This window comes from Neophocaena asiaeorientalis, unplaced genomic scaffold (assembly GCF_003031525.2).
Source record: "Neophocaena asiaeorientalis asiaeorientalis breed wild unplaced genomic scaffold, Neophocaena_asiaeorientalis_V1.1 scaffold60, whole genome shotgun sequence".
NCBI lineage: Eukaryota > Metazoa > Chordata > Mammalia > Artiodactyla > Phocoenidae > Neophocaena > Neophocaena asiaeorientalis.
In genome coordinates, this window is record NW_020173721.1 from 712,369 (window position 1) to 727,081 (window position 14,713).

Here is a 14,713-nt window from a genome sequence, read left to right on the forward strand (position 1 = left end):
TTTTTTTGCGGTACGCGGGCCTCTCACTCTTGTGGCCTCTCCCATTACGGAGCACAGACTCCGGACGCGCAGGCTCAGCGGCCATGGCTCACAGGCCCAGCCGCTCCGCAGCATGTGGGATCTTCCTGGACCGGGGCACAAACCTGTGTCCCCAGCATCGGCAGGCGGACTCTCAACAACTGCGCCACCAGGGAAGTCCCCCCTGTACTCTTGACAGTAAAGGAACCATCATAAATGCTTAAGGATGTCACTTAAAGATGGATGTGACATGACCAGAAATGCATTGTCTTCTCCCTATAGTGGAATCAAATGGTTAATTTGATCCCACTGTAAATTCAAGAAAGCAGACGTTTGGAAGGTTACACACCAACAATAAATAGGTTGATTTCTGCTGGTCCTTGGGAGAAAATAATGCAAATGTAGTATTGTTTTGTGGGAAGAATAGCATATCTTCTGACTAGCTTTCTTCTACAATAGCTGTTCAGTGAATAGATTTTATGAGGCAAGCAAACCATTATGCATAAAAGTAAAATTCAGTAACAGCTTAGACAAGGCTCTACACTGCCCATGCGTGAATAAAACCAAGATATTATGTGTAACATTTGTTACAAGCATATTTTAATAACCAGTGTGTTTATTGGGATGGAAGAAAGAGGAAGCATATGTTTTGTTCTGTATAAGTGATAGATTGAACTAGTTTGGACTTCTAAAAAGTTTCTTGAGTTTCAATGGTAAAATTAATATCTATAGAAAATATACATATTCAGGAATAAAATAGCCCCAAAGTAAATAAAAGACCTCCATCTTCTCTGGGCAGAGACTTCAAATCTTGTCATAAACTACTACAACCCTTGTAATTGATTTATAAAATTGAAGTTTTTTCTTTGTTTTCTTTTGTTTGTAATTGGGGTATAGTTGCTTCACAACGTTGTGCCAGTTTCTGCTGACGTTGAAGTGAGTCAGCTACACGCACACACATCCCCAGTTTACAAAATCACAGCTCAGGCTCCACACGTGTACCCAGCCATGGATATGACGGTTGGATACACAGATACAATTTATCACTTACAATCCATCTTTGTAATTTTTTGTAACAGAGAACATCCTGCATTTTAAAAGATGATGGCTTTGTTTTTATTATTCAAAATTCAATTGTTGGTTTTTGTTTTGGTTTGGTTTTTTCTTTGGTCAGTCATCAGTTGTTTAGATTTCCCTTTATATAAAATAAACGAAAATATTTTGTGATTTAATAACTATCGATCAGTGTTGCTTCCCAAGCTACAAAGCTGTTAAGGCTATCTCCATTATATTGCAAAAAGATGGGAATATTTAGGTGCTTTCAAAGCAACAGCTTGCAAGGAATCTCTCAGGAGATGCTCTATTCCATATGAGCACACGCATGCCATTCATACATGTGCTTCCTAATTTCTATTTTCCTACCTTCCTTCTCTGCCTTCAGAACCCATCTCAGAATTTTCCCAGCCCCATCTGCTGCCCCAACTCTGGCCATTGCAAGCACACCAGGCACAGTGATGTTCCCATCATTTTGTACTTGTTCTTTCTTCGGCTCTAACTGCCCTTCTTCTCCTGTCGCTTAGTTGATCTGCCTCCTAGCAATTATTTTGTGAAGCTTCCCTCACATGCCTCTCTTCCCCTAGTGAGCTAGCCAGTTCCCCAGTGTTCCCCCAGGTCACCGATCACACTGCTACCCCAACGCTTGTGGCTCGTTTTATATTTTACTGAGACATAATTTACATACCACATTATATTAGTATCAAGTGTACAACAAAATGATTTGACATTTGTATGTATTGGGAAATGATCACCACGGTAAGTCCAGTTAACATCCATCCCCACACATAGTTAGAAATCTTTTTTCTCATGATGAGAACTTTTAAGATCTACTCTTTTATCAACTTGCGAATACCCAATACAGTATTATTAACTGTAGTCCCCATGCTGTACGTTACTTCTCCATGACATATATTTCATTACTGGGCACTTGTACCTCTTGACCCCCTTCATCCATTTAGCCTACCCCCCACCTCTGGCCACCACCAGTCTGTTCTCTGTATCTGTGAGCTTGGGCCGTTGGTGCTGCTGCTGTTAACATATAAGTGGCCTCACACAGTATTTGTCTTTCTCTGTCTGACCCATGTCACTTAGCATAATGCCCTGCGGTCCATCCATGTTGTGCAAATGGCAAGATTTTATTCCTTTTTATGGCTGAATAGTATTCCATTCTATATATAATGATATATAATATATATTTATATGTACACCACATTTTCTTTATGCATCCATTAATGGATGCTTAGGTTGCTTCCTTGTCTTGCCTATTGTAAATAATGCTGCAGTGAACAGGGGGGCGCAGATATATTTGCAAGTTAGCGTTTTTGTTTTCTTCATATAAATATACAGAAGTGGAATTGCTGGATCATAGGGTAGCTCTATTTTTAATTTTTTGAGGACCTTCCATACTGTTTCCCATAATAGCCGCACCAATTTCCATTCCCCCCAACAGTGCATGATCCCTTTTCTTTACATCCTCACCAACACCTCTTATTTCTTGTCTGTTTGATGATAGTCATTCTGACAGGTGTGAGGTAATCTCCGATTGTGATTTGGATTTGCACCATTGGCTCTTAATTTATTTATCTACAGATGTGTCTTCCCACACCCTGGAAGCTCTTTGGGGGAGAGACATATAGTCAATGTTCAATGTTTGTTGAATCAATGAATAGCAAACTAGTCTGTATTCCAAGTACAAAGTTACCCCAAGCCACACCCCTTCTCCCACTGAAAGGCGGCCCCTGGTCTTTGCCTCCTGATCTTCTCTGCCTCCAGGCTGACCCACCCCCCACCCTAGTCCAGCTCAGTCACCAGAGTGACCATTCTAAACCTCAGATCTGATCATGTCCCTCCACCCTCCCGCACAGAATGAAGGTGACACACCAAGTGCTCCCTCCATAATCTCACACCTCACCCCATCATCTGCCACTCCCCTCCCTCACTTCATGGTCCCAAAATATCCAAGTACCAATGCAGTGGCCTCACACCCATGAAATGCTTTCTCTGCCCTCCATTCTATTCCCTTCTTTCTCCCGTTCCCAACGCTTCCCCAGTCAACTCCTAATCATCCTTCTTGATTCTAAGATCCTAAGTGGTTTGCATGCCTGAGGTCTAGCGACGGCCCCTCATCTGGGCTCCAGGCACCCCTTTCTTACAGCACTGGCTACACGGGGTGGAAGTCAGCAATTCATCAATTAGGGAGCACATCAAGGCAAAAGACTCTTGCCTCGTTCACCTCTGTATCCCTGGGGCCCGGCTCAGCGCCTGCCCCACATTTATGGGGAAGTATCTGATGAACAGAATTGTCCTCAGGCTCCGCAGGGCAGACCATGCCTTGTCTTTCTTTGAGTGCCTCATCCTTTCTTGTCTTTCTTCAGCCCTCAATAGCACCTATTTTCCCTGCAGGGGCTCAACCAGTGTTGGGGAGTAATTTAAGTAAATTAGACGTGGGCGGGGCAAGAGTGTGCCCTGCTTTCCCATAGCTAGAAACTGGAATAATACCAATTGCTGTACCAGGGAAGCAATTTATTCTTTAAAAAAATTAGCCTTTTTTCTTTCATCACAGGAGTGCTCCCAATCACTTATTTAAACTGGATGATAGAATGAAAGATACAGAAAGAGTAATTTTGAAATATCAACAAATTCACCTAACTAATGTGCCATGACAATAGGCAATTGGTGAGAGGAGCGCTGTTGTATGTAAGTAGGAAAATAGCATGAAACTCAATAAAAAGATAGATTTTCAGGTTACTAAATGGAGGACTAGACAGAAAAGGAAATGAGATGTGTAAGCTGGTGGTAACACAGTATTGGCCTGCATATAACTTAGATGAAGTCTGATTTAGTGTTCGTGAGTTTCCATAATACTGACCTCTCTGCTTCCAAATCAAATGTATTGGGGTAAGTTAAACACTAGTTTTTCCCCCTCAGCGCTGGGCTTGACAATTTTATCAGTAAATTTAAAAATAAAAAAGAAATGTCCCCCATCGGAGAGCTTCCTAATAGTTTGCAGCCAATCACAGTGTGCTGGCCAGACTTATTTCCTTCCCCTCCCTCAAGGGGTCCCTGTTCCCTTGGTGCACATCTCATCAATCAGCCTGCAGACCCTGGACCCAGGCCCTCTTCAGAATCCACCTCTCTCTCCAGTGTCCTTCTAGAACACTCTCCAGGGCATCCACATGTGCTCATAGTCTCCCCTCTGTTCACCTGCATTGATGTGCAGGGTTTGCAAAGCCATCTGAATAGAACCTCACTTTTGACACTGCCCCCAGTGACCTCCAGGAACCACAGACCATGTAAATGCCCAAGTGGTCGACACCCCCTGAAGTCCCACCACAGTGAGGCTGCACGAAGGGAGAGCATGCCCCTCCTACACTGATGTCACACTCTACCACCCAGCCTCAAAGGGACACGTGGATCCATCCTTATCTGGGGAAAACAGCCCTTTCTGCTCCTGCCCGTGCTGCTGTCTGCAAAAGCTTTGCTCTAGTCCATGGGGCTGGGCTGGGGATGCAAACCCCATAGTCCAACTCCATCTCCACCAACACAACCCAAGGATAAAGAAATAAATAAAAGCCCTCATTCACTGCCTCCTTATGCTTCAGCTCCCAGGTAAAATCAAACCTGGAGCTTAAGCCCTCCACACAGCCCCATCCCCACTTGATTCTCAGCCTGCAGTTTCCAGGGATGCTTTTGGTCCAAGAGGTCCAGGGAAGAGCCTTCATCCTTAGATGCTGCCGTTGTTTTTATATCCTGGGATATTCCCAGAATTCCTTGGGGGAGTCTGCCTGGGCAGCTGAGAGGAATGCTGTAAGTGCAGGCGCTGACTCACACGAGGAACTGACCCATCAGGGATTATTCACGAACACTCGGGACTGAGTCACCCATATTCAAGGCTCTGGTCAGTCAGTCCAGTGGGTGCGAGAGACTTTAAAGTGTGGTGCTGTGTTTTGAAAAAGATGAGGTTAGACAAATTTCCTCCAAAATTTTCACTCTTTTCTGTAAGTTGAAGGTCCAACTCCCACCAAGATCCCAGTCAGGCCTAGATATCTTTGACTCACTCCTTCATATGTTCATTCAATCCATGTTGACTGAGGGCCTGCTGGGTGCCTGGTGTTGTTGAAGAGCTGAAGGTACAGCAGTGAACCAAAAACTATATTCTAGAGAGAGGGATGAAGAGAATACACAAATGACTAATGTAATATTAGACTCTACAAGTGCTGTGAAATACATGAGAAAACTAGATGGAGAGTGAAAGGGAATTTTTTTTTAAACTTTGTATTACGGAAAATTGCAAGCACATGTAAAAGTAGAAAAAATAGCATAATGAGGGGCTTCCTTGGTGGCGCAGTGGTTGAGAGTCCACCTGCCGATGCAGGGGACACGGGTTCGTGCCCCAGTCCGGGAAGATCCCACATGCCGCGGAGCGGCTGGGCCCATGAGCCGTGGCCACTGAGCCTGCGCGTCCGGAGCCTGTGTTCCGCAACGGGAGAGGCCACAGCAGTGAGAGGCCCGCATACCGCAAAAAAAAATAGCATAATGAACCATATATATCCACCACCTAGGTTCTACAGTGATCAACACCAGACCCTCTTCTATATCCCTACCCCTTCTCCCCACTGCGTAGATTATTTCAGAATGAATCCCCGACATTGTATCATTTCCTTGTACATGTTTTGGCATGAATCTTTGAAAGAAAGGGAGTGCTTTTTAGATAAAGTAGTCAAGAAACGTGTCTCTATGGAGGTGACCTGGGAGAAGAGAGATGTGAATGGGAAAGGGTTGCAGATGTAGAAACAGCAAGTGCAAACACCCCAGGGTAGTTGAGGATCTGCAAAAAGTCCCATTGTGACTCCCCTCAAGGGAGTGAGGGGCTGAGGGGATGCAAACCTAAACAATAGTGTGGCCAGAAGTTCCTGGAGGGAATAAAAATTATTATAGCAAAATTTGCATAGTGCTTACCGTATGCCAGGAACTCTTCTAGTATTTTGCATATATTAACTCATGTATTTTTCACAGCATCCCCATTACATCATTACTCCTATTATTACCCCCAGTTTACGAACACTGAAAAAACTGAGACACAGAAAGTGTTTTAGTCCTTTCAGGCTGCTATAACAAAACACCACAGACTGGGTGGCTTAATAAACCAAAATTTTATTTCTCACAGTTCTGGAAGCTGGGAAGTCCAAGATCAAGGCACCAGCATGGTTGAGTTCTGTTGAGAGCCCTCTCCTGATTCACAGTGCTTTCTCACTGTGTCCTCATGTGGTGAAAGGGGCTAAAGATCTCTATGGGGTCTCTTTTCATAAGGGCACTAATCCCATCCTTGAGGGCTCCACCCCTGTGACTTAAGCACCTCCCAGAGGCCCCATCTCCTAATACCATCATCTTTAGGGGTTAAGATTTCAACATATGAATTGGAGGGAGCGGGTGCACAAACATTCAGACCTTAGCAGAAAGGTACAGCAAGTTACTGGCAGCTTCATGATTGGAACCCAGGCAATCTAGTTCCAGAATGCAAGCTCTTAATCCTTACACTGTGCTGCTCCCCTTTCCCTTTTCAGATAAAATGGTTCATTCATTGCCATTCACATTTCTGTGCAACTCTGAGCGAGCACAAGGTAGACAGAGACAGAATCAGAGATGCCCTCCCAGGTCTCTTTGAACCCACAACCTCTTCTCTCACTGACCCCACACCAGACTGCCACCCCCTCCAGGTCTGGATACTGCTCCCTGGACAGCTCATCTTTTCCTACCTCCCATCTCTTCCTACCAGATCTCTTTCCCTCTTTGACTATAAGTCACCAGAGGGTAGGGAACATGTCACTCTGTCATTCACACCATCTTTCTCACACTGTGCCCAAAACATAGTGGGTCCTGAATAAATGTTTGCAGGGTTAAGACTTTAATGAGTGAAAGGGAGTGACATTTGCCTTGTAGCCATAATTGTTCAAGTTCCACCCAGATCCCTGGGAATCCTTCTTTTCTGTAAGTTGCCCCCATCTTGGGGGGCTTTCAAAAACCAGCACGAGCAGCTCTGCTTCCAAACACTCCACTTTGTCCCAAGAGCAAAGAGCCAACAGTACCCAGGGATTTGAGTCCCAAGCCTCTCCTCCACCCCACAGATGTGAACTGGGACTGTCAGGTGTTGAGTGTGGACACCCAGCCTCCTTGCCTCGGGAGTCGGAACTCACACTCCAGAGCCCCTGCCAGATTGGAATTCCTCCCTTCCCCCTCCATCCTGTTTCTGGGAAACTCAACCTCAGACTTTAGGTCATTTACAAAATTCCTCTGTTAGCCAGTGTAGCTGGGTGTTGATAGAAAGTTACTGGAGCATTAATAGAAAATTACTATACTACAGTTGGCCAGAAAATTAAAATAAATTAAATATAATTCATTTTGAGACTAGACTGAAATCCATGTGACTTTACGTTGATGACTCGAAGGTATTTTAGGACGTTGCAGTATCTGAGAGTCATCATGGCACATCTCATGCACTCCAGTCTGAGACGTCTCAGCCATGGAAATGGAGACTTTTGGTTGGTAGAGAGTTGGACGGGCAGCATGTAGCATGTTGCCATCTCTTCAGGGAAGTGGGCAGAGAGCAAGCAGCAAAGCTTGACTCAATATTAAAACTCACAAAACTGAGACTTCTCCGGAGGTCCAGTGGTTAAGACTCCGCGATCCCACTGCAGGGGGCACGGGTTTGATCCCTGGTCAAGGAACTAAGATCCCGCATGCCACGTAGTGAGGCCAAAAATAAACATTAAAATTAAAAAATAAAATAAAACTCACAAAACTGATTGCTGTGATGAGGGTTTCATAACACATAATAAATAATCATGAGATCAAAGGGAAAAACCTAGTAGGATAGAACACACATCGGGTGGGTCATTGAGATGAATATGGCCGCCCTTCCAGAATTTGTCTACCGGTATTTCCTTGACCTTTAAGAGAAGCCTTGAGGGTAAGAAGTGGAAATACTGATTTGGTTAGAAGAGTCCCAAGGAACCAAGAAACACGTTTTGCAGTATAAGAAAAGTCAAGGACCTAGTGTATGGAAATGACGAGCCACATTTGCCCTCCTGTTTCTAGGCAGCCACTGCAAGTCATTTCAGACCTTAAATGGGGAATGAATTGTGATGAATGTGTTCATGAACATCCTCATTTAAAAACAAATGGCACCACAGTTTCAGAGTTTTAAATTGAAAAGTTAGTAGCAAAAAGAGCTGCTCCAAAATCCATATTCTATAAAACTCACATAGCTCATGAGGAGAATGATAAAACTATAGATCATGAGCAATTATGCTCCAAAGAAAGGTTTGAGCCGGCTGCATTCGTAAGGTCCTCCTGGTACAAAGACATAGACATAGAATATAACACTACAGCCAAAGTGCTGCGTTATGCTGCCGTAGTCTTGTAAATAAGGTTTATACTAATAGAATAATGTAATCAGCAAATTTTCAGGAACAATATTGTGACTACTAAGGCTTAGATTCAAGAAACCTGAATTCTTCAGCAGGCTGTAGAATGGGAGTCTTTCAGAGAAAGAGAAGACAGGGCTAGATTTGGATACCCCACCACATTATCTCTGGTGACATTTATGTGATGTCACACAGGTGACACCATCTAAGAGTCCTCCTTGAAGAAACTGTATCAGAGTTTTTCTTTCCATCACCATTTAGTGTCCACAGATAATAAGGATGTGCATAGAGCCCTATGGATTTGGGAATATGGATTTATTCTCATTATGAGATGACTACCCAATATCCCTATCGATACGTGAACGGAGAAATCAACCATTGCAAATCCCAAGGGAAATTTTTTTTATGAATCTCCTTCCTGCATGCCTTCACTATCAAATTAACAACTGTGGGATAGACTCATTCACCATAGTTTGACATGAGGCAGAATTAAACTGCAAAACGGGTGTCCTTCTGGAACCCTAACAAATGTTGTAAACTAAGCGTGAGATAAAACAGACCAGAAAAAAAAAAGGTCTTCTCTTGCTGTTCTGCCACCTACCTACCCTGGCCTCAGAATCAAAACACTGCTTTCTCTATACATTTCTCTATACGTGATCAAATATGAGAGGCCAGCAGGTGACGTCATGCTTTAACTACTTCTTTCAGATGTCCTCCAGTCTGAAATATCTTTAAACCCCATATTTATCTTTTCAATTATACAACTCATCTCATCTAACAATCACATTACTTAGCTAATCGCTTTCTTCAAGCTACTGTTTTAAAATAAGCAAAATAAAATTAGAGAGTACAACTTAAAGTATAAAAGTGGAGAGTACAGTTACTGTGTTCACGTCACTTCCAGAGTAAAAAGATATTTGTGGAGGTGAGTTCTAATTCTGGTAAATTAATCAGTTCAGAATCCTGCTGGACACTAGGAGCTCCGAGGATAATAGCTATAGCACTGTTTTCGAACACGATGTGTGCCAAGTATCATTCCAAAACTTTTTCGCATATGTTATCTCATCTAACTCTCATCATAACTCTGTGAACAGGGGTGCCCTGTTTACACCCATTTAACCTATGAGAGTAGGAAGCATGGTTTACTTAAAGTCACAAGCCAAGGCAGTCTGGTTTCAGAGCGGATGCCCTCAACTGCATGAATGGATAGACCAGGCTCTGTGAGGTTTGAAGCCTTTGCTTACCGGTACAAAACGATTTTTGTTTTATTATCCTGTTATTTTTATTCTCGAAAATTCAGGGGGCTGTCTTAAGGAATTAGTGTTTCTATTAGTAGGTTTTTAGACTATCTGAGACTTATAGAACTATAGCTTGATGTATTCAGGGCCCAGAATCCATTTGGATGTGACATGAGGACTCTCTATGCAAATCCTGCTTTGAGAGCTACCACATTTATAAACAAGCGTGCACCAGAATGCAGCATGTCTTTCGAACTGGTCTATTGCAAACACAAGTATGTAGCACAGTCAGACCTCATTTGAGCCATCCTTTGCTGGTTAGGTACATTGGCAATGAAAGATCTGAAGGCATACGCTTGGCAGTGCCTTCAAAATATCCAGTTGGTCCTAGAACGTTAACATGCTCATTATATGCATTTATTGTGCCTGGGCTCCCCACTGTCCAAACCTCCCCCGAGTCTCCAATCAAGAAGAAGTATTGAGAGGAACACTGCTAATATGACATGACTGGGGACAATACAGAGTGACATGACCCAAGGTGATGAAGAGAACACTTATGGTTTCCTGACCATTCCTGCCACGTATCCTAATGCATATTACATCCCTGCCTTGGCAGTTCCAGACAGAAAAGCCAAAAGATATTTAGGAAGCTGCATCCATCGACAACACCAACGGTCCATCTGAAATGCTGTCAGCTTACAGATTGACTTGTACCTGGTCTCTGTATATACCACTCACTCCCCTGCCTTCACTTCCAACTCTGCTTCCAGAGGCCAGCAAGGCGTCTCCCCAGAGCCCTGCACCCTTCACAAAGACCTAGGGATGCAAGTAAGAGAGCCATCGAGTTGGCATTTGCTTCATTAAGAGAGAAAGGCTGCAAAAACAGGAACAGATTGGATTTCAATCTAGGACCGAGATATAGAGAAAGTAAACGTTAAAAAAATAAAATCTGTACATCCATGGTCGCTGAAGCAATCTTCCAAAACAGTAGAAGTATTCCCATTCCTGGCCCCATAACACAAAGGCCCAGAGGCTGATTTTAAGTAGGTGCTTTGTTTTATATTCAGAACAACAGTTTATCCTTTATATAATACCTGAATTTATTGCGACTACGTGGGACTATTGCTGAACAACACACTAGTGTCCTAAATGTTAGGAATTCTTATCTACACTATTGTATTGTATCCAGAGAGTAATTCCAAAATTTCCTATGTGAATTTTTTTTTGCGATATGCGGGCCTCTCACTGCTGTGGCCTCTCCCGTTGTGGAGCACAGGCTCCGGACGCACAGGCTCAGCGGCCATGGCTCACGGGCCCAGCCGCTGCCGCGGCATGTGGGATCTTCCCGGACCCGGGGCACGAACCCATGTCCCCTGCATCGGCAGGCGGACTCTCAACCACTGCGCCACCAGGGAAGCCCCCATGTGAATTTTTGATTGACCTAGATGTTAGGGAAATGTCTTCCAATTTTAAAAAATATTTCCTCTTCATTAAATAGGAAGCAGTGTCTTATCTTCTTTAGAAAGCATTCTGTAGGTACTGCTTTAAATGTTTCACTCAAAATTCGTGGACAAAATGGCATATTCAACATTAAAACCAAATTGCACATAATTTAATCTTTCTTTGAGATTAAGAAGCTTATTTTGAGAGCTCCCTGAAATTCAGAGATTTCATTATGATTTCAGCTCGTATTGCATGAAAAGAAGTGTAAACATAGCAACCGGCACATGACCTGAGAATTGTGTACCCCTAGGCAGTGTCCATCCTGGCCATTTGGGGAAGGTATTCCTCAAGTGGTCTTCTCACTTTGGAAGTGAAAAAAAAAACAACACGCTATAAACTCTTTCACTTTAGGGAGTCAAGCCAAAAACAAGGAGAGTTTCCATTCAGCATATGCCATTACTTGCCTCCTATACACTGTACAAATATCCTCAGAAAACCAATATCAAGGCCAACCTGAATTTTAAATCCCATGGTGGTAATCTGGGGTAAGACAGGGTTTCTCTTTAGGCTAATGAATGAGAATTTTTTTTTCTCCTTAAAAAGAAAATCATTATCTTTTAGGAGAGAGATAAAGGCAAAAGACACATAATGTAATGAGCTGAAAGTGGATTTTCATTGCTGAAAAAAATGTGCTGGGTCAATGGAATGACTGTAGAACTAGTGCTGTGAAATTTCGTTATAAAAGAATAAAGAAACCAATAAGATAAGGATATCACATTAATGGGGGGGAGAATTATTAAATTCTTGTCCTTTTTGATATTTCCTCTGACAATTAGTATTTCCATCCTCATCAGATGACATAAACTCTAGGCAAATTTCCAAAGGAATTAAGTAATAAAATATGTTTTGAGAGGAAGAGGGAGGGAAAAAGGAAAAGAGAAAAAGACAAGAAACTGAGACAGTAAAGAGAAAGTAAAGAAGAAAGTTAAAAAAAAAAAGAGGCATCTTTAAAAGAGCTTCTAGGACTTGAATTAAGTATGGCATTAAATTTTTTCTACCAAGTCTTAGTCTTGGCAGGTTTCTGCTAAATGCAGGAATTTCATGGATGTGGGAACTGGTGATGGAAAATGCATTATTATACACAACAATTGCTGTACTTGAGAGGAACTGTATGGGAAAAAATAACACCCTGGAATAAATACAAATGAAATTCATGTATCAAAACCATTACTGTGAAAATAGTTTAAATGTTTCTTGCATTTATATCTAGTCATTAACCTAAATGCAGATTTTAGTTCAAGCTACACTTCTGCCTCATGGTCAGAAGGCCTGAAAACCTGTGACGTGGAAAATTGGCAGGATAAAGAATATTGAATTGGCCTCCACGGAAAAACAAAATTTGGCAGCCATAACCTCCTCCTTGGGCGGCTCTCTCCACCCTCCGTTCCCCCTACCCCACCCCGCCACTATTCCCCTGTCAAATTCCTCCCTAGCTCACTCTTGTCCCAGGAAAGAGGCCAAGGGAAGGCCGTATATGAGCTAAAACAGCAAGCTGATGTCAACCTGACCATTCACCAGGGGACCTTTGTCCTTGACCTTGAATCCCATGGTTCAAGTGAGCCCCCACAAAAGTCCCAACCGTAGACTTAGCCTCTGAGAGCACAGAGGCTGGAGATTTCTATTTCTCCTGACTTTGGTTTCCTTAATCCTTGGAGAAGGACGTGGGGTGAGGTGTCTGCCTTACCAGATATGAAACTGCAATTCACAAATGAAAATGATAAACTCATTTGCATAAATCCCTAAAATCTCTTCCTCTCCTCCACCCCTACTCCCATCCTGTTTTAATCCCACATTCAGTCTGGTTGCCTCAAGCAAAGAAGACCTTTTCTCCAAGTTTTATTTAGTCTAGCAAACAAAACCCAGGGACTTCTCCAAAATTATTTCTCCACCTGGGAAGATCCTAAGGTCCCACATCGCCCCTGGGGCCCACCTCCCTCCCTCCTGGGGTGACTCCCAAACCCAGGCTCCATTAAGCAGCCCAGTGTTGATGGAGAATATTTCCCTTCCAACCTCATTTCCAACCTTTCCCAAACCCTACAGCTTCAGAGGGAACGTTCCCCAGGCCCTTTGCATGAGCCATTTGGAGCGATAACTTTCCCCCCACAAGTGAATGTTGTTTCCGTGTGCTGTGCGTGTCTTGGTGGTTTCACCCTGATCTTTTCTCTCTTTGCAGCTGGTTAATAATCCACTAGCAAGTCAGGCTGCAGCGGCTGCAGCAGCAGCAGCCATGGGCTCCATAGCAAGTTCACAGGCCTTTGGCAATGCCCTCTCCAGTCTGCAGGGGGTCACGGGTCAACTAGTTACTAATGCACAAGGACAGGTGAGTGGGAGATGGGAACAAGAGTGAATTTTTATGGCAGATTGAACTTGGAAAAGAAATGAATTTCTTTTGCATGACAGTGATATGTAACCGCAGCCGTACAAGGCAAATAAATAATGTTGACCAGCAACGTCAAGAAGAGAAGGGTTGGGAGGTGTTTCTCTAATTTAGAGGCAAGATTTTTTTCCTTCCCCTAGAATGTCTACTAAGTTTTATTTTGGTTTTATTTCTATACGATGACTCATGTTATGACCTTAATTGAAGAAATTACTTTTCAGGATTGGGAGACTCTTTCTAAGAAAAATCAGTTACATTTTACAAGTAAGATTTCCATTTTGCTTTTTTTTATTTTTTCATTTTTTGGAAATTTGGGTATTGGAGGAGACTGGTAAGTTTCCTTCCCTAATTGCTCTAAGATTTTTAAATTAACCTTAAGAAAGCTATTTCTGGATGTATGCGGAGGTGATGGGAAACAATTCAGGATGTCCTGTAAAGGTAAAAAAGAAAAGGCGTGAGTTAGAGTTGTCCTAAAACCGCCAGTCGCCGACGTGCCCAGCCACTTGCCGATTCTCACTAGCCCTCAGCGGTCTCTCGTGTGCTTGTAGATTTACTTCAGCCTGCTAGGGCCATTAAACCTTGCTCATGTCACCATCAGGCACGTCTGTTCCCTCACACTGCTCATGTGCCCGCATCGCGACCACCAAGATGCTGACGGGGCTTCTTGATGAAGGCGGTCCCTCTTCAAGACCCCAGTAAACCTGAAAGCTGCGTGCAGAGCCAAAGAGGTTGAAGCTGATGGTGTCAGGGGTGCCCTCCATTCAAAGGCCTGACACAGAGCCCAGCCTTGCTGGGTAGGGCACCTGGTTCTCAAATGTTGCTGTTTCTGATGATGAAACACAAGAGAGAAGGATCTTGCAACCTTGCCGAGATTTCTCCTCCCAGGTTACTTACCCAGCAGTGAGGTTACTCCTCTATGCTTGGCCTGCTCTGGGGGAACAGGAATTGAGGTGTCTTGAACCTTGCTTTATTTTACATAAAGAGTAAATAGAGATGCATTATAAGCTAAACCGGCTCCATCCACATCCCAGGGGGAAAAAAAAAGCGGATCTTGTTATATTTCCTGGACGGGTGCAGGATTGTCCCATCAGAACCCC

General features: G+C 43.4%; 1 protein-coding gene across 2 annotated transcripts in view; it reads left to right on the top strand.

Moving 5' to 3' along the window:
* Nucleotides 1-14,713, top strand: part of POU6F2 (POU class 6 homeobox 2) — a 356,161-nt gene that overhangs the window by 291,091 nt on the left and 50,357 nt on the right. For both annotated transcript variants that reach the window (XM_024750655.1, XM_024750656.1), the window contains exon 5: nucleotides 13,413-13,559. In XM_024750655.1, coding sequence (XP_024606423.1) covers nucleotides 13,413-13,559 — 147 coding nt within the window. The remainder of the gene's footprint in view (nucleotides 1-13,412; nucleotides 13,560-14,713) is intronic.